General features: G+C 33.1%; 4 protein-coding genes across 4 annotated transcripts; 1 reads left to right on the top strand and 3 right to left on the bottom strand.

Annotated features, from left to right (window-relative positions):
- On the bottom strand, positions 1-2,453 carry LOC133669783 (pentatricopeptide repeat-containing protein At5g15010, mitochondrial). The gene has a single exon (XM_062090062.1). The coding sequence runs from the start codon at positions 2,117-2,119 to the stop codon at positions 320-322; it is 1,800 nt and encodes a 599-aa protein (XP_061946046.1). The 5' UTR covers positions 2,120-2,453; the 3' UTR covers positions 1-319.
- Positions 2,454-3,707: 1,254 nt separating this feature from the next.
- LOC133669784 (apyrase 2-like) lies at positions 3,708-8,676 on the bottom strand. The gene is made up of 9 exons (XM_062090063.1): positions 7,981-8,676; positions 7,042-7,170; positions 6,827-6,883; positions 6,640-6,732; positions 5,582-5,787; positions 5,323-5,414; positions 4,495-4,712; positions 4,209-4,398; positions 3,708-4,099 (listed from the first exon to the last, which is right to left on the bottom strand). The coding sequence occupies exons 1-9, from the start codon at positions 8,281-8,283 to the stop codon at positions 3,984-3,986; spliced, it is 1,404 nt and encodes a 467-aa protein (XP_061946047.1). The 5' UTR covers positions 8,284-8,676; the 3' UTR covers positions 3,708-3,983.
- Positions 8,677-10,977: 2,301 nt separating this feature from the next.
- Positions 10,978-13,771, bottom strand: LOC133669533 (aquaporin SIP1-2-like). The gene is made up of 3 exons (XM_062089718.1): positions 13,230-13,771; positions 12,351-12,623; positions 10,978-11,349 (listed from the first exon to the last, which is right to left on the bottom strand). The coding sequence occupies exons 1-3, from the start codon at positions 13,524-13,526 to the stop codon at positions 11,200-11,202; spliced, it is 720 nt and encodes a 239-aa protein (XP_061945702.1). The 5' UTR covers positions 13,527-13,771; the 3' UTR covers positions 10,978-11,199.
- A 3,209-nt stretch (positions 13,772-16,980) lies between these two features.
- LOC133669695 (F-box protein At3g07870-like) lies at positions 16,981-18,385 on the top strand. Its single transcript, XM_062089925.1, has one exon. The coding sequence runs from the start codon at positions 17,066-17,068 to the stop codon at positions 18,218-18,220; it is 1,155 nt and encodes a 384-aa protein (XP_061945909.1). The 5' UTR covers positions 16,981-17,065; the 3' UTR covers positions 18,221-18,385.
- The last annotated feature ends 1,123 nt before the right edge of the window (positions 18,386-19,508 follow it).

Raw genomic sequence — 19,508 nt, 5'->3', positions numbered from 1 at the left:
AATTTTAACTCAACTTCCGTGTTGACTCTCTAAGCATTTTTTTTATTATTGTTTTTTTTCTTGCTAAACTTTTCTACTATAAGAGTGAGAATAACAAGGCATAATGCAAAACATAGGATGTTCTCCAATCACACCACAGACATGTATGTATCTGCAATCCTATAGATAAATTCTGCAGCATTTTACAGATACTATGCTGTTATGGTGCGAAATGACGATGTGCTTTCCAATGTTTTTGGTGCATATATTGTTGCTGAGGTTCTTGGAAGCTTGATGCTGCAGGTTCACTGACTGCATAAATTACCCATTGCACAAGAACCTAGGGCTCCCAAAACGAAAAGCCTCGCTCTCTCACAACTTTTCTCGTTTCAGCTTGTCGGATAAAATTTCTTTCATGACTTCTCTTAGGAATGCCTCTGGTTTGCTCGCGTGACTGACTGCAATCCAATTGATTGCTTCTTAATTCTGTGGTCTGACATTGATTGCTTCTTGATTCTGTGGTCTGACCCTCTGCTATTTGCTTATTAGACAACCAGGTCTGAAGCATTTCATCTATCTTTGGTTCGGGTAACAACTGCTTTTCCTTCATTTCTGTGTAATATTTGTGGGCTGCATCCAACTCACCATTCAAGAAGAGACCATGAATAAGCACAATATATGAGCTACGATCAGGACTGATTCCATTCTCACTCATTTCATCCCACAACTTAAAGACATTCTCTAGCTGACGCCACCGGCAAAATTTCCTAATTAACATTATGTAGGTATCATTAATTGGTTGACATCCCATCTTTCTCATCTTCTCCAAGAGAGCAAACACTTCTTCCCCTGTCCTTAAAATGCGAAAGAAGGCATGGTAAGTGCGTATGGTTGGAGATATGCAGCGCTTTAACATGTCATCAAATGCCTCTTTAGCCTCTTCTACTTTCCTTGCCCTGCATAAAGGTTTAATTAGTGAATTATATGTGACAATGTTAGGAGAAACACCCTTCTCCTCCATTGTTTTCATGAGGTTGAAAGCTTCATTCACAAGCCTACCCTTCGCAAGAGCATGGACGGCCGCATTATAAACTTTCCTATCTGGTTCAATCCCAATTTTCTTCATCTGTTTGTAGAGCCTGAGCACTCTATAAAGACTACCAGCCTTTGAATAGCAAGACATCATACTAGCATACGACACAACATCAAATCGAATTCCCCTCTTGCTCATCTCCCTCCACACTCGCTCTGATTCACGAGGACTACCAATCAAATTACACCAACCATTCAGCACAATGTTAAAACTCTTCGTGTTAAGCGGAAATACAGCTTTATTGCAATACATCAACTGCTCAGCATCTTGCACATTCTTATACCGACAAAGAGCTGACAAAAGACTCTGAAACTCCTCAATCCCCATATCAAATTTAAATCTTTTGTAGGCATAAAATGTGTTTATAGCCCGACCAACATCGTGCACCGCACAGTATTTCCTAATCATGATCAACAAAGTCTGTGGAGTCACCAGTGATACACCGGTCTTAACTCCTCTCATCTCATCAATCAACACCCACGCTGTATCAAACTTTCGCATTTTACCAAGAATAGAAATCATGGAATGATATTCACGTACAGAATGAGCATAACCTGGCTGCCTAGCTGCCCACAAGAAGAAAGTAAACGCCGCCTCCCAATCATTTCGTACCCTAGAAAGCACCTCCAAGACCAATTCTTGTGAGACCTTAATCCCACATTGCTCAATCTTGCTCTTCATTTCCACACGATTGTCACATGATTCTTGTAATATATTCACAATGGTCTTCGCATCCTGAAAAGGACCATCGTCGCTTAAATTCAACCCTCTAACATCATCGTCGTCGTCGTCATTTTCCATTTCACTGCCATTATCGTCATTATCACTAGAGCATTCTTCTGGCTCTTTGAGATGCTTGGGGGTGATTGGGGTTTCAAGACTTGACGTGGAGAAAGAAGAGAAAGCAGTTGAAAATTTCGAACTCAGTGGCCTCTCAACGGTTAGATTTGCAAAGTGGGTTGGTTCAAAATGTGAAAAAATCAAATGGGTTCGAGCTAGAATTACAAATCTCGACAGGTTACATCTTATGGTTCTGATTCCTTGCATTCTACAGTTGGACAGAACTTGTTCAAACGGAACACAAACTGTTTGTGAAAATGACTGAATGAAGTAAACGGAGAGCTCTAGCTATAAAGAGAAGTCAATGAATAGAAAATGGCACCTGTATTTAAATGTAAGCTCTGAGTTTCAAGATTTTGACGGATATTTGCTTTGCTTGCTGCGGCAGAGAGTGGCAAAATGAATGTTGGAGCCGCCATTTATGTATGCGCTTTACTGGGTGAAGGGGCTAAGCTGGTACCAGTACTGGTAGAAAGGGAATTACTGTACATAAAACCTGGGAGGCAGTCGTAAAGCAGGTATCCCAAGTGGCTATGCGTGATTGGGTTCAGGGAGAGGAACAAAATGGGGAATCCGCGTGGTAAATTACAGTTTGGTCCATGTAGTTTAGTTTTAATTCTTCTTGGTCTCTATATTTTATTTCCTTACCATCACTTATGATGATGTCTTGTAAGAATTAGAAATTCACGAGTTTCTGATTTCGCATTTCCACCAAAAAATTTGATTTAATTACATTTTAACAATGTTTTTGTTTTTTTTTTGGGACACTTTTGTTCTTACCACAACATATTATTTTAGTAGAAAAATATTTGTATTCTTAGACAAATATGGCTTTGAGAAGATGAAAAACTCTTCTTTTTTTTTTCAATTCACACTGCACGCATTTGGTATGTTTGATATGAGGTTAAAATATATATATGGAGGTATATTATTATATAAGTAATTTTTATAAGAGTAATTTTTATGGATGTAAAAGTTAGTTTTTAAAGGTTTTTGGTGTGTTAATAAACTGAAAATATATTTTTTTTTAGCTTAAAAGAGGGAAGAGAGAAATAAATTATTGTAACTGATGGATGAGAGAGAAATAATTCATCTTTTCCAATAGGTAATATCATAATTTTTAAGCTTCAATCAGTTTAAGATTTAGGTTTTAAACTTTAACCGAGTCATTAAGTTGTCTAAATCAATTTATTTTTTTAATTAAAATAATATCGTTTAATAAAAAAAATAAAAATCAATAAATTTTAACAAAATTTTAACTGAATCTTACTGGTTAACCAAGTCATCAGACCAACCAGGTCACCCGAGTTCTTTATTTTCTTATTTTTTTCTTAAACTTAGCCAATTTTCAATCTCAAATTAGTCCAGTCCCAGATCGCCTCTTAATAAACAAAAAGAAATAAATTCAACTTGGACACGCAAGCCTATACACCTGAGTTTTTTTAGGCCTAGTCATGTAGAGCTATCCAGGTCAAGTCTACGTGCACTTGGGTCTTTTATCCAGAATGGGGCTTTGTGAGCTTTGAAGTAAGCCGCTCTAATGTTGGGAGGCTACTCCCTGTTTCTTCCCATCCAAAAAGCGCTTGTCGTTTCATAAGAAACTCGTCTCTAATGCCTGCAGTACTATACAACATTATACAAATAGGTCAAGAATTGAGCAGTTGGGCCTCAGGTAAATCGGAAATAATAATATAAAAATCTAATTCGTTACTAAGACCTAGAACGTAGAGGAAGATGGTCTGCCTTGCACCATCGTTCAATTCTGCGAGGAAAAAAAAAAAACCAGGACGAAAAATGAAGGGCAGGCAATCAAAATGAACTAATCTAATTGAATCATTCGCTCAATGTTAATAAAACACTATGTAAGGTGATTATAAATGATGACAAATGGAGCTTTTCTTTTCATTATTCCCAATCTATAGCCAAAAAATCCAATTTCCATTCCCACTCTGTACGGACTCCTGAAGCAATACGGATCCTGCTAAATTCTCTTGCTTCAGAGAATGTTGCTTCTCAGGAATCGCCGCTGAATCATGCACTTTGGTGACCAAGCTGATAGCGCAATTTGGAGTTATGCTGATGATGACACAGCCTCTATGGCACTGCCCAGTGGCCATGCAGCTTCCACAAGAGAAGTACGGTACTCAACCTTCTTCACCAACGTCATATCTTGCCATGGATCCAAAGCTATAGGCAAAGAATGACCAGAGAATAAGAGAAGATCATCTTAGCATAAGCTCTTAGGTGCAAAAGTTAGTGGGAACTTTGACAACTCGCTCAAGTGCAAAGGACTTACCAAATCCATCTACAAGTAATGTATACTGATAGACAAGATCCATGCATATGTATGGAAGATCATTATCGTCTACACTTGAGTATATGGATTTAGCATTCTCTAGTTTAGTTTCACAAGCGCGCTTCGCTGCATTCTCAAAATCAGAAGGTTGAACTTTGGCAGCTGGTACGGTTGAATCAACAAAACCAGCCTACAAATGTAAATAATCTAGTTAGCACGCTAAATTTGCAAGGGAGACGTTGTAACCCATAATGAATTTCACAAGAAACCTAGGGATGATTAGCACCTGAGCAGCTCTGTCAAAGAAAAATGATGCAACAAACATGTTCTTTTGGCCATCCCCGCCTCCACCATTCCATATTCCACCAAATGTACATTTCATGTGTGTACAAGCTGATTCGTTAACTTTGAGAGCATTAAGAGCTAATCTCCTGCACTCTTCCATGTTTGAACCAGATGGAGAAGCCGATGCTTTATGGTCTTTCCCCCCATAGTTGTATACCCCTGTTTCGAAGACCAGCAAATGAAAGGATATTTATGAGTCCATTTGCTCATCTGAACACCATATATGCAAGATGTTGTTGTTGTTTAAACTATAACCACAGCTAATTATAATATTTTTAAGAGATATCCTGAATGAAACTTAATTGCTAAAGCAAAAGTTCACAATCTAAAACAAGCAATTTAGAGGGAAAACAGTTGTTGGTGTATTTGAAAATTTAAATCATAAAAGACACCACACATCATTACAACCATCATTCCACTGATAACAATAGAGAGAGGAATAATTGAGAGAAAATTTCATGATAAAAAGCATGTCCATTGCATGTGCCCCACATCTAATGGTGTATCATGTCTCGTTCATCAAGTTGCATGTTAGCCAAATTCTTAATTATATACTTTGTTAAACGGTTGGCATTGAACATAGAAAACTAACATTCTAACTAATGTCTTCTAATCATACACAATTTATTCATCTTCTGAAAAGCAAATTGTGCAGCAACAAATTATTTACATGAAATTTAATTCCTCTAATCACAAAAGAAGATGAATCAACATGATAAAATGAAAAGCAAAACTCATTACGCCTCTTACAAATTAAGTGATTCATTACCATCATAACCAGCCAGGATACACGGATTGGTAGAGTCCTCTGAAGTATCCAAAATTTCTGCTCGAGCTGCTAGTAAACCATAGTGCAAATAGCTGCACGTGAAGGATGCCAATGTCAAATTATGAACTTGCAGTCATAAAATTACTCAACCTTGTCTCCACAGTACAGCTAATAACTTTACCAAAATTCTTTTTGTACATAAGAAAATTCTAAGACAGCCTGATAAAATGCAAAAGCTACGGCTACTGATGAACCCAACCTGTGAACATAGAGGTAATATTGGGTTCCCATCAAAAGCATTTCCTTCACATATGTATCCTCTCCATCAGATAACCTTGGTGCCTTTGCAGCATCCGTCTTAGAGATAGCATATGCCATTTGAACAGATCCACCACCAAGATCTACTACTCCAACTGTGTTTGAATATTTCTTGCCTAAATTTCCTAAGAGGTAGTTTATTGTCACCTGCAAAATGCAGGCCAGATAAAGTAAGAAAAGACCGAACAACAATATTATGGACAGAATACAGGAAAAAAACCCCATCTTTGATTCAAGATGTCACATGTTACGACCTTCTAAATGCAATAAAATAATACATCGGCACATTGTTTCAAGGAATTCTCCTTGTCTATCTCAAAAACTGTGGTCAATGATGGATGATATACGATCATAATATCAGCAAGTGAAGCTTACTAGAGAAGAAACACAAACACACCATAGGGCTACAACAAAAGTCAATGCAGAGGTACTATGATGTAAAAACTGCTCATACAACTGATATCCAGTTCATTTTATCACATGAAAAGGGGTAGCATAAATAGAAAAAAAAAGCAGGAGAAACTAGTGCAGGGGAACACCAAATATAATCAGTTAAGTGTTAGTATCTTGCACTTTAGTGATTCACTTATGTTAGTAAGAAAACCATGCATGAAGACTCATATTTTCATCTGAATTCAAGAGAAGCCTTTCCAAATGGAACTAGCCTTCTCCATAGCAGGAAACTTCTAGCCAATTTGATGTGCCCAATAAAAATTTGGCAGGACTATTCTTTGTTATGTCCAATGTATGAAACTACTGATTAGCTAGTTCTATGGTAGCAATTCTAACACCGTTTTATTGAATTCAACTTAATATGGGGACACCACACAGTTTTTCATACTTGTATTAAAATAGCATACTGTTAAACCCTACTCATCATGCTCTAGTCATTACAATCTCCAGCATTTTGTTATGGAAAAAAAAAAGTTTTGAAAACTAGCAGCTTACTAACTTCACAAGTAAAAACATGATGTGTATAAAAAAGTCAATGAAACTAACCCACTGATAAGAACCTTCTTGAGAGCCGTCCAAAACAATGACCCCATTTGCCTCAGATTTAAGGGTGCTTGTATCTCTCAGGAGATCCCTGACCTTCAAACATGGAGCTCAAAAGGCTATAAGTATGCAATATCATGGCAAATCATGAGAATACAAGCAATATATAGACTATGAAACAATGACTTACCGCTTGCAAAATTCTATCAGATGCATCCATTCCCAATGCCCTCAAACCAGCAGTAGCCTGCGGAAACATTTAAAAGCCAATTACAGTAATTAAGCAACCCCAACTAATCTAAAGTTGAGTAGTATACATGGCATTGCATCATTTTATCATAAATTTATTTATTATGAGTTTCAACCAAATAAAAATGCAAACAAGAATCATCTGAATTTACCCACCCCAACTCTAACAGGTGTTTTTGGTCGGAGCTCTTTAGGCACAGAACTTTCAGCTTTATGAAGCAGGGGAACAAGGGAGTTTGCTGCTTCTCGTGGGTTGTTTGCATAAGCACTCAAACCTGGTTTAAGCTGTATAACCAAAACAAACATCAGAAACACATATCGTATAACAAAACAGTATGAAACAGACAGCTCAAAACCCCTCTATTAGCATTTTAAAACCACTAATTTTGATTTCTCCAAAACTCACCAAGCAATTTCAACCTAAGAGATTAAAATAAATGAAAAGGTGCAAAAGAATATAGAAGAACATTGCGAAGTAACAATGGCATCACACCTAATACATTCCTGACATCAGATCTGATACATTTTCTACCACTCTTTTCACTCTTAAACCTCAAAATTGAATCGAATTCCACTTCCACTAGCAAAATACAAATTCACCTCCACTAAAAACAACAACAACAACAACAACAAACTCTTTTACTATCAGTAAAAACCAAACTATTTAAGCAGATAGAATTGATTTAATTTTCTAATTGATTTTTTTTTTTTGGAATAGGTTTTCCAACTTGAGTTAATGAAAATACACATTTACCCAAGAAGAATTCATTTGTGTTGCTTAAAGCTTTACAAACACTAGCATTAGGTAAATGGTGTTGAAATGATTTCATTTCTACTCAAAACTTCAGTTTCCAAACAGCCTGTAAATCAATATTAACTAATTCTCTCATTTCCAATCTAAATCCAATTTCCTCTCCCACCACCATATAATTTCCACAAATTCAATTTCTCTACACTAATCAACCAATTTCACATATAAAATAACAACAATCCCTCACTAAAATTCAAACTTGTTAAAAAAATAACAATACTAATTCACATTGTATTGATTAATTAATTATGAATGTTAAATAAATAAGCATTAGTAATAAATACCTGCAAGAAAAGCTCGAGTTCTTTACCGATAGGAACAAGATCCAAATTCTGATCAAAACAGTAAACATGAACTCTACTCCCTGAGCTGCCGGCATCAAAAATAACCGCATAACTCCTCGAATCCGTACCAAAATTCGGCGACATCCTTCGAATCACTCCTCCATACTCGTAGTCTTCACGACTTGGCATCACGAACAGCACAAAAGCAATCAACAGCACCGGGATCGAAATCACAAGCAACACTCCCTTGTACTTCTTGATCTTATCGCTTAATGACTCGTGTCGCAAACCAGGTCGTTTCATTGTAGACGACTTACTATCGGAGTTGGTAGGGGACGTGGCGGTGGTGCCGGCTTCGAGGAAGAGTTCGGCGGAGGAGGGAGTGCGGTAACGGATCTGGCCGTTAGCGGAGGTGGAGGTGGAGGTGGAGGTGGCCACTGGGGGTGGTGGTGGCGGCGGCTTTAATGTCAAGGAATGCGCTGGTTCCTGTGATGGATCCAGCTCTCCTAATTTGTTATTGATATTTTTAAGAGGGAGAGAGAGAGGAAATGAAAAAAACGTAAATGTTTTTCGAAAATGGCAAGCCGGAGAGAGAGGGGGAGTGGAAGATGGTACTGTGGAAGTTTTGGTGTTTTTTTTTTTTTTTCAGTTTTTCTCTGAAGCGTAAAATACAAGGAAGAGATGTAATTCACAGAGATTTGGAAAGGGGAGGACACGACATTTTATAGTTTTTTTTTTCTGTGACAAACGCAGACCGTGGATTTCTTTTCTTTTCGTAATAGAATACTAATTGTACTTCAAATTTGAATTAGTGTTAATTAAAGAGGTGATATGAAATTAGTGTAAAGTGCAATATTTTTTTTTTATATAGATTTGTGTATAATTTAAATAAAGCGGTTTTATACGATTAATTTCTTTGAATCAAAGGAATGTACATCAATCAATAAATAAAACTTATTTAAAAAGTATATATGTTACTAACATATTTTAAAAAATAAATCAAAATAAATTATAAAATATAATTTTTTATCAATGTAATGCTAAAAGATAAAGAAATTTAATACAAAAAATTAAAAATTAAAGGACTTTAGAAAAACACTTGCAAATAATAAAATCATTTTTTTTCAAGTTTGACATCAACTCAATGTTATGATATTTTTTTTAAGATCATGATAGATACCAAATCAAAATAAGTTATAAATCTTAATTTTCAATCCACCCAATGTTAAATAAAAAAAATAAAAAAATATTTTAAAAAATTAAAGGAAAAAATAGAACACATATAAATAATAAAACCGAACCTTTTTCATAAAATCGAGTATCAACTTGAAAATAATAATAACTTTTATAAAAGAACAAAAAAAAAGAATTGGAGATCAAAGCAATAAGGACCAAATTAAAAAACATAATACAATCAATTTGAATTGAATGATGAAATTAAAAATCATTAAAACTTTTACAAAAGAGACAAAAAAATATAGAAATCCAAAGATTGAGGATCATATTGGAGAATATAATATTTGGTAAATTAAAATTGAAGAATGAAATTAAAAAAAAAACAAAATCTTTACAAAATAATCAAGGCAAAAAAAATTATAAATTAAAAAAATAGGGATAATTGAAATGCCAACAACTAGAAGGGTCAATAAGGGAGGAGAGAGACAAGGAAAGGCCTATCGACTCCAAACTAAACCACCAACAAAGATACATGACGCACCAATAAAAAAAATATAAAACAATGCTTCTAATGACATGATAGAAAGACATTTCTGGATGTTGAGAGGCGCCACACATGACGCTTAAAGGGTGAGGACGTATTCCACACACCTACCTTTTTGTTTTTTTAGCAAAATATAAAATTGTCCATGAGTTAACTTTATAATTACAAATAAAAAAAATATTATGAAAAGCTATAAACGCCCCTTGAACTTAAGCTTAATTTTTTTGATTTTAAGGATATTTTTATTTTTTTACTATACATTTTAATGTTTTATTATTTTTTATATTTGTGCAAATATCAAAGTGCCCCTCAACTTAAATTATAATAGCTAAAAAACTATTGTGAAAATAAAAAAAATACCCCTTAATGCCAGGTTTACTTTTTTATGTTTTCAAGGGTATATACATTGTTTTATTATACAATTAAAATGAGAAAATATTTATTTATTTTGGTTCAGAATGATAAATACACAATATGAAAGACTTTAATGTTCTTAAAAGCCCATATTAAATTTGTAGGGTAAAGGGATAAAAACACCGTTACATTATTCCAATTAACCATTTATTTTGATTATGCATCTACACTGATTTTTCAAGGTGGTTTTCTTTTAATATTTTAATATTGTAATGTGAAAAGGTAAACAATGAATTCACCTCCTAAAAGTGAAATATATATAGTTTTATATTTAAAAAACAAATTAATAATAAGTTCTATGAAAATATTTTAAAAATCAATAAATTCATTTTTATAATTTATTTTTTAATATATTTTGTATTTAATTAATTAGGCCATCTATATTTAGAAATGACAATTAATTAATTTTTATTTTCATTTTCATTTTTTTAAAATGTCTATTATTTCTCACCTATAAAATATATTTTAATGGAGATATTATTTTTGAAAATCGTCATTATGTTTTAAAATGAAATTATTATAATAAAAGCTAAAATATAATTTATATACTAGTAATTTTAATTATCATTAGCATATATTAGTAATTTTAATTATCAAAAACATAATGAGATGCTCTAAACCTTTTCTACGAATCAGAGCAACTCAAAAGAATTAAAAATCATGAAAAAAAAAACATAAACAATGTTTTAGGCAAAAATAAAATAAAAAATAAGAAGTATAATTTTTTATTAATTCCTTGCAAGAATAGAAAGTAAAGAAAAAGGTAAAAATCTTTTCACCCGAAATCTTGCCATGTAATTTTTGTATGCTATACGAACCAAGAGCCCTTCCACAAGGAGTGAATTCTGCACAAAGAAACGGCAAGAACAACACCACGACTTGGTCCAGGTCGTTGCAATCCAACTTAAAATAATCTTCCCTACCAGTATCAAATTCCAAGATTGACAATGGCAAGAAGAAATGGCCAAAAATGGCTTATCATGACTGATCAAATGAAATGGTAAGAGTTTTTACAGCAATCGACACCTCTCGACTTATCAAGCAATTCAAAACAACAATGAGCTGAGCTCATGAGCTATGTCATTTTAGGTTTCCTTCTGTTTTGGTGCTGGCGGAGGGAAGACGACGCGGAACACCCAGGCAGCCAATATCGCTCCTATGAAGGGGCAGATCCAATAAACATACAGCTGCTCCCATGTGTTGTGCCATTTGTTTACATATGCCCATCCAAAGGCCTGTGGAGGAGACCAGTAAGGGATAAATTAATACGATACACAGACTCGTCGTGCAGGTATGACGCCTCCATGGTTATGCAAGCAGGAAGATGATAAACATATATAAGAGAAAAATAAACCACTCGTTAAAAAAGAAAGAAAGAAAGATGAATATGCTAGAAACAAGATTCTAAAAGCCCTCAGTTCCCATCCTGCAAAGAAATCTGCTGATTCTAACCTCGTGAAATAACAAAAACAAGATGCTAGATATTCCCTCTCTATAAAAAGATAATCTCGGGTAATAATAGTTTAATACGGGTAATATCATCCACAGTATTGTTGATTTCTGCTCTAACTATATATTGACACTCACTGCATCTCCACCTGCTATCACATCTCATGCCTCCACAATACTTCCTATCAGAAATCAAAAGCTATTTTTCTATCAGAAAGGAAGGATGCCTCTAACCTTCCCTATCTTATATTCGCTACCCTCAATTACGCATGTTTACATGCTATCACATAGAGAGAGAAGAATGAGCTTGGTCGGGTTCTAGATTTATTTTCTAAAAATTATCAATTCAAGTTTTATAAATTTTAAAATTACTAGAAGTTTATATAATTATTAACTTCAAAACCCATGAGATTAATCAAGGCTAGTCGAGGTACACACAAACTGATCCGGAAACACAAGATAAAAAAGAAAAAGAAAAAGAAAAGAGCCTGGACAGTACGAGACCTTGTCTCAATATGAGCCAGGTACTTGGTTTCCTAAGTAAGGCAATGTCAGAGAGAGGCCTTCGGAGTACAATTCATGAAACAAAAACATCATTAATTTCTGTTCTTACATGGAGATTTACAATTTGAGTCATGCAAGAAATGTTTAGGAACTTGAACTTTAAAATCTGAACTACGAGCACGAAAAGGTAGGTTGTGACATAATTTGCAAGATTCGCACTGCACATATCTTCTAGAAGAAAAGGTGACCTAAATTAAAAGGCAAAGAAAGATGAGATACTCACATATGCAGGATTCATGGAAGGACCAGTATAAGTAGAACCTGCGCTGACCAATGTTACAGTCACAGTGGCAAGAAACCATGCCTGCACCAGTGAGCTACGAGGGCCCTTGAGGATAATTACTAGAACAGCAAAAGTCATTAAAAAAGTCAAAACCCCCTCAGCGAGGCCTCCAGTTTGCAAGTCCACCTGCAAAGTAGGCCCCCCAAGCATGTGCTTGTACTGCACTGGCATCACCTCCAAGATAGCCAGTGCACCTCCCACAGACCCTGCTGCCTGTCATGGAGACATTCAATAGTTAATATTTTGACAATTACTATTCAATCCTGTTTCGTAATAGCTTTGGCAAGATTAATTTGGTCATTTCCTTGGACAGAGGCTGTCAATTTTCTTTGGAAAGTAAGTCATGGTTGTTCCTTTCAAAACTACGTTTCTTCCTTTTTGGAAGATGGATCGTTGTGGATCAATGTTCTTCCATCAGAAAATTCAAGACACACACAAGCAACATTTACCAAACATTGTGCTTGAAAGGTCCAAGAAAGGTTATTAGAGAACTTGAAAGGTCCAAGAAAACTTAGGAAAGAAACATAAAAACAAAAAGGAAAGAAAAGGAGGGACCCTAGGAAAGTGAGATCCACTCAAATTCCATTATCTTGCTTTACAAAGAAAACAAAACAAAAAAAAAAAGTTAAGGACTTGAATAAAAATATATAAATCTTTAAAGTTGACTCTAATCAAAATTAGAAGCAACCAAACACAAAGAAATCAAATACCAGCAAAAAGAAGAAGAAGAAATGATCAACAAAAAAAAGACATGAATGCAACGATCAAGTATAATTCAGGTCAATTCAACCATGTTTGAAATGCGAATGATCTGTATACCTGAGCAGGAAATCTGAGGGCCATGGAGAAGAGACTATCTCCACCAACCCCAGCAGCATAAAAAGAAGCAGTACCAGTTGGATTAAAAGTGGCACCACCTAAGAATTCACCAAGAAAGTTAAACAAGAAAACAAAGGTGAAGATAAGAGAAGTAGTAGCAAGCACAGGAGCCCAGGCAAGGGTTTGAAGGCCAAGAGCAGTAACTATCAGGTTTGTAAACAAACCAAACATGGAAGACACAAACACCCACATGAAAGTGAACACTGCATCCCCAATAGCTGCCTTCACTGCCCCCATGACTGATCACAACAGCTTTTTGTTTCTGTTCTGATTCTTTTGATGATATCTACGAAAAGTACAGTTGCTGTCAGGTTCAGCTGGGGGTTGTCTTTTCTGTCTGGTCTGTGTCTATAACGATAGGAAAATTCAACAAATTTGGAAGTGGTGATTTACCTACCTAAGGAGAGGGGGTAGAGTGTTTTGTCGATAAATATCGCTAGGATTCAAGTGTTTTACTGTTCACCAATGTCTTACCCAGATCTGTGGTGGCTGTATATATGGCGCCTCTTGTGTGGGTCATATCAGGAATTTATTATTTTTTTTTTATCTTTTTTAAAGGGAAAAAATTTATGGTCGTCACTTTCAATAAATATATTTTTTAGATTAAACTTATGTTTTTATTTTTATAAAAATATAGAAATATTTTAACTGTTAAATCAATACTTCATTGTATTAGAATTTTATTTGAGTGATTCTATCTAATTTCTTCTTTTTCTTTGGAATGGATTTTTTTTCTATCTAAATTAGAGTAATGTTTACGAAATTGTAGATCATATCCCAAGAGAGGATTTATCTATCAATTTTTAATTTTATCTTGATATGGTAATATTGTTATTCAAAAGAGAATTTAAATACGAAAAAAAGAAGGGAATGCTTTTAATGATGGTATGGGAATAAATGGAAGCTGGGCCTGCATGGTTATTTTTCATCAATTTTTGAAATTTTCAAATGGACGAAACCAAGATATTAACAAAAACTATTTTATGCATTTTATAAAATAACTCAAAAATCCAATTTTTGAGTTGTTTTCTTTTAATTAGGAATAATTTTTTTATAAATAAAAACTCTACATTCATCATCAGGGGGGAAAAAAACAGCATGCATATTTGTTTTTTCCAATAAGATAAGCTATACATTCGCTTTCTGCAAACATATTGCTTGGAAACATGTAATAATAAGAATTATCCATAGGTGGGTCTAGAGATAGGTAAAAGTTTGAAATTAAAAAAGTTTGTTTATCCTTTGATTTTATTTTCGAGTTATATAATTGTTAATATAATGATTACGGGAGGTTTATATGGTCGTTAACTTTAGGATCTGTGGGATTAGTCGAAATACGCGTAAACTGTTCAGACATCTATATTAATAAATAAATAAATAAATAAACCCATTTATCTATGTGTTTTGGACTGTCTGTGTGGTTCAAGATAAAAGGCAATATTGTGGATGCTTTCCACTTGGACCGCAGTTTAAATACGAAGAAACACATAATTAAACAGGTCATAAGACCACTTATATAAAGGAAATTTGAAGCGTGCATATGTGACATAATAATAATAATCCCAACCCATCACATTTATAATAATAATAATAATATAGCTGCAATCATAATTCTTTCCGTAGTCTTTTAGGTAATGAATCAACAACTGTTTCCTTATTTCATTTGATTTGCTTTAAGAGAGAATTAATAAGATGTGAGACAAGATTAGAGTTTTTTTTTTTTGACAGTGTAGTTGCGAATGCTTTTTAAATAACTTTTCGTGCTAAAATACATGTCAATAATATTTTTATATTTTTTAAAAATTATTTTTGATATCAGCACATCAAAACAACTCAAAATATACAAATCATATTAAATTTTAATAAAAAAAATTTAAAACTTTTTGGGAACGCGGGTTGAACCGCGTTCCCAAACATTACATAAGTATTCATGATAAGCATTTTTGTATCCATTAATTCTATTCACATCATCACTAATCTTTGTGTATACATATCCGTTACCATAATATCTATAGCAAATTTCAGGAACAATCCTCAATATTGACAATCCTTTAAGGAGTATATTTAAACTATGCTATATGATATAATAAGCATATGTTTAAAATACATTCAAAACATGGGTCAACTTGCGTTTTAAAAAAAAAATAATTTTTATTTTTTGCTAAAAATTAAATTTTTTTTGTTTTGAATCGTTTTAATGCGCTGATCTTAAAAATAATTTTTTTAAAAAAAAATATTATTTTAATATATTTTAAAATGAAAAATATTTTAAAAAATAACCACACCTACATTTTTCAAGAAACTCTCCAAAACAGTTTGTTCTAAAAGATGGCTGGAGTGTGGGACAATGTGATTAAAAATTCAGTAATTATTTTTAATTTACCCTTATTAGATTTGAGTGAATCTAGCTTGTCTTTTTGAGATTTCGATTGTTTCAATCTCTCCCTTGAAGTTTCAATCAGGTATCCATATCCCCTTAATGTTAACCAGAGGAAGAGAAAATAGTTTTTTTTTTTTCCAGTTCCTAAACTTTTAAAATTAGATCAAATAGAACCCTTTTTTTTATGAGATCAGATTTTCTACTTCAATTAAAAAGTCTAAATGATATTAAATATATAATCTTTATTATAAAAAAAATGTAAGATACAAAATTAAATTTTTTTAACAGGTGTTTACATTAAGAACAACGAAAAATTATAAAATAATTAGAAAATTAGAAAAAAAAATAAATTATAAAAACCACAAAAGATTATAACCTTAAAACTAAGAAACCTAATATCTGAAAGAAAACAACTGCAAAACTCTTATAGTACAATGAAAGAATAATATAATCATCAACTAACAAATCAATAATATATTTAATACAATCAATTAATGTAGGCACACAAACCTGATGAGTTCTTGACTCATCAAAGAAAAAAAACTTATTTTTTTTTTACCAAGCTCTATAATTTATACTTTATCTTGGAATACAATTTTTGTTTGATGTGTATTCAAATATTTTTTATTATTTATATTTTGATATATAAATAATGCATATGAAATTATATATTTACAAACTTTTAATTAAAATTAGAAGATTTTATCTCATCAAATTATCCATAAAAAAAATCTATTTGAGGATCATACATGATCCGTTAATGAAAATCTAAGATATATCACATCGAGTTTCATAATTAATAAAATGATAAATTTAAGGGAAAAAAAATAATCAAACCACAAGAACCATATATATTTTCTACCCGAAAACACCGTCTTTGTGAGGTTTAATGTGTGCACCAAAAAGCACTAAAAATTTTATGTACAATATAACTTTAATAAATTAATATTCAATAAATTAATAACCTAAATTAAATAATAATTTTATTGGATCCCTTCCGCCCTGAAGTGAAGCCCAAACAAAGGCATTCAGATCAAAGATACTGTTTTCATTGTCTTTTTTCACTTGATAAAGGATCTTATCTATATATGGACACAACGCTTATCACAACGTTGTTCTCACAGCCGGCCATTTCCTTGTCATATATGGGTTAAGATATTGTTTTTCATTGCCGTATAACTATATTTTAAAAAAATTAACTTTAAATTAATTATTTTTAATATTCTTTAATTAAATACATTTTTTTAAAAAAATAAAAAATATTATTTTAATATATTTATAACCTAAAAACACTTCGAAAGCCACCCTTAAAGTGGCCTTAACTTGACAAGAAATGCAGATGGTAAAACAATAACCGACATCAAATGAATTAGACCAGATATTACTCTTGAATGTTATGGAGAGTCTCCCACGAGAAATTGCTGGAGATATACTGTCAAGACTGCCTGTGACATCTTTAGTTAACGTAAAGTTTGTTTGCCGATCATGGCGCAAATTATTACAAGACAGTCTTCTTGTCTTTATGCTTTTTCTTCGCACCACAAAAAAGGATCCATGTCTAATCTTACACAGCGTCCATCCTATCAAACACTATGTTGCAGATTTTCCCTCGGATGATTCTACTCCTAACCAACTCTATGTTGCAGATTTCTCATCTGAAGGAGACAGAATTGAGGTTGTCAAGAAAATCCGCGTACCGACCTTGCCTGAGTTCTATGTGACAGCTTCATGTAATGGTCTGCTATGCTTATGTGATTCATTACACAGCAGCAAACTCTTTATATACAATCCTTTCACAATGGATGTTTTGGAGCTCCCAGATTCTGCACAGTATCCGAATCAGCAGGTGGTGGTTGGATTTGGTTTTTCCTCCATGGGGAATGATTACAAAGTTGTTAAGATTGTATATTATAGCCATAGAGGAAGTATCCGTCCCTCTGGAGGTAATCTCCCACAATCAAGCGTTGAAATTTTGAGCCTTCGCAGCCTCACCTGGAGAAGTTTAGGGGAGATTCCTTACCAAATCTTTGGCAAGCGGCCATCACAGGTTTTGGTCAATGGGAGACTAAATTGGGCAACTTGGCCCATATACCGTTGTAGTTCAGCTCGTTTGATTGTCTCGTTTGACCTATCAGAAGAGAAGTTTTACGAAGTTCCAAGGCCTGACTGTGGCAGCTTGGACAAGTTTAATCATAATCTGATGGTTCTAGGAGGTTGTCTTTCTGCATCTGTCTATAGAAAAGACGGATATTTTGAGATCTGGGTTATGAAGGAATATAACGTGAAGGAATCTTGGATCAATCTATACAACATAGACATTATGGATCAATCCTTCGAGAACTCAGGGCTACACTTGAAACGTTCATATGCTCGAGTTATATGCCTTTTGAAGAACGGTGAGATCTTATTGGAGATGACAATCACAAGAGCGTTGCTCAGTTTTGATCCAAAATCTAAGCATCTTGCATTTCATGGATTACTAAGATGGTATGAAACCATTGTCCACGTGGGGAGTCTCCACTGGATTGACACACATGTGGTTGCTACTTGATGCACGTGGAGCAATAAACAGAGGTGTATGTCCATCTGCCCCCTCCCTTTCTTTTTTTATCAGCTTGATACCTTCTGGGTTCTGGCTCTGTTCAAGAATTGCTTTTTCTTTTTTCTTTTTTTTTACAGTAAAATTGCCTAATTTTGAATTCCACTTTTCACAACATATCTACTTATCATGTTTGGCATATAATAGTGAAACCTTTGACTTCCAGCAAAATAAATCAGAATTTTCATGATTCCTACGTATAAGTGTAATCATAATCTTTCCAAAGAGATAGCAAAATGAGATTGTATTGATTATTGAGACTTGAGAGTGGTTTCCTGCATGAATCGTGAGAAATAAAACTGGTTTCTACGGAATTGAGATGAGAACACAAGAGATCATGTTTGTAAATCTTAATTGATAATTTCAAATCAATGATTAGATTTTATCTTGAATTCAAATAAGTTCCTCATTATACAATATCCATTATATGTGATGAATCCAAATCTTAATTACGTTAGATTTAATATATCTAAACATGTTTATAAAATAAATAATATTTAGATCTAATACGTTAAATAAATAAATTAAAAATATATTTTTTGAAATTAATGATAATTGGATTTTTTTTATATCTAAAATCTAACACAATTAAATTTTAATAGTGTATTTCTATAGGTAAAAATTTATACAAAGTGTATATGAGCTTAGAGATCAAAAGTCTGTATTTATATAATAAGGTCTAGTCTCATTAAACTTCTAATTGATATATAACTATGTTGCCATGAAATTAAAAATATTAATATAAGAGTTAATTTATTTGATCAAATATTAAAGTTCTTTAAAACCTGAATCTCACATTAATAGAGATTCAATCAAATATAAACTTTAACAGTCTTCCACTTGATTTGTAAGTATAACCTAATGTCTTAACTTAATCCCATCATTTATCCTTATTATGAAACAAATACATGAATTAATCATGATAATAAATCCTCTAATAATGAGAATTACATTTCATGTATTACAATGTATATACTCAAGTATTATTCTATATGTGATTTTTTTGTCAAATTCACATGTTTATTTTTTGTCATAATCAAATGAATTTTACAAATAAATTAAGGTACACATAAATATAATAAAACATCACAATAAATAGAATTTCTTTAAAAATAATATAGCTCATACAACTTTAACAAATACTATTTTCACTATATAGTTCTTGAATTTAAATAATGACATGCCCTTATTCAAATGATCTACAATCATCAATTTAATACTCACTTTTTTTCCTTAACAT

Source organism: Populus nigra, chromosome 12, assembly GCF_951802175.1.
Source record: "Populus nigra chromosome 12, ddPopNigr1.1, whole genome shotgun sequence".
Taxonomy (NCBI): domain Eukaryota; kingdom Viridiplantae; phylum Streptophyta; class Magnoliopsida; order Malpighiales; family Salicaceae; genus Populus; species Populus nigra.
This window is presented reverse-complemented; position numbering and strand designations above follow the sequence as displayed.

Bases quoted from the DNA above. Each gene is read 5' to 3' on its own strand.
- LOC133669695 (XM_062089925.1), top strand. From the start codon at position 17,066: ATGGAGAGTCTCCCACGAGAAATTGCTGGAGATATACTGTCAAGACTG.
- LOC133669784 (XM_062090063.1), bottom strand. From the start codon at position 8,283: ATGAAACGACCTGGTTTGCGACACGAGTCATTAAGCGATAAGATCAAG. The intron at 7,171-7,980 runs GTATTTATTACT...TTGGTTATACAG, and splicing joins AACTCGAGCTTTTCTTGCAG to CTTAAACCAGGTTTGAGTGC. The intron at 5,415-5,581 runs GTTGGGTTCATC...CTTCACGTGCAG, and splicing joins TATTACCTCTATGTTCACAG to CTATTTGCACTATGGTTTAC.
- LOC133669533 (XM_062089718.1), bottom strand. From the start codon at position 13,526: ATGGGGGCAGTGAAGGCAGCTATTGGGGATGCAGTGTTCACTTTCATG. The intron at 12,624-13,229 runs GTATACAGATCA...TCTCCATGACAG, and splicing joins CCCTCAGATTTCCTGCTCAG to GCAGCAGGGTCTGTGGGAGG. The intron at 11,350-12,350 runs GTGAGTATCTCA...TCTCCTCCACAG, and splicing joins CTTCCATGAATCCTGCATAT to GCCTTTGGATGGGCATATGT.
- LOC133669783 (XM_062090062.1), bottom strand. From the start codon at position 2,119: ATGCAAGGAATCAGAACCATAAGATGTAACCTGTCGAGATTTGTAATT.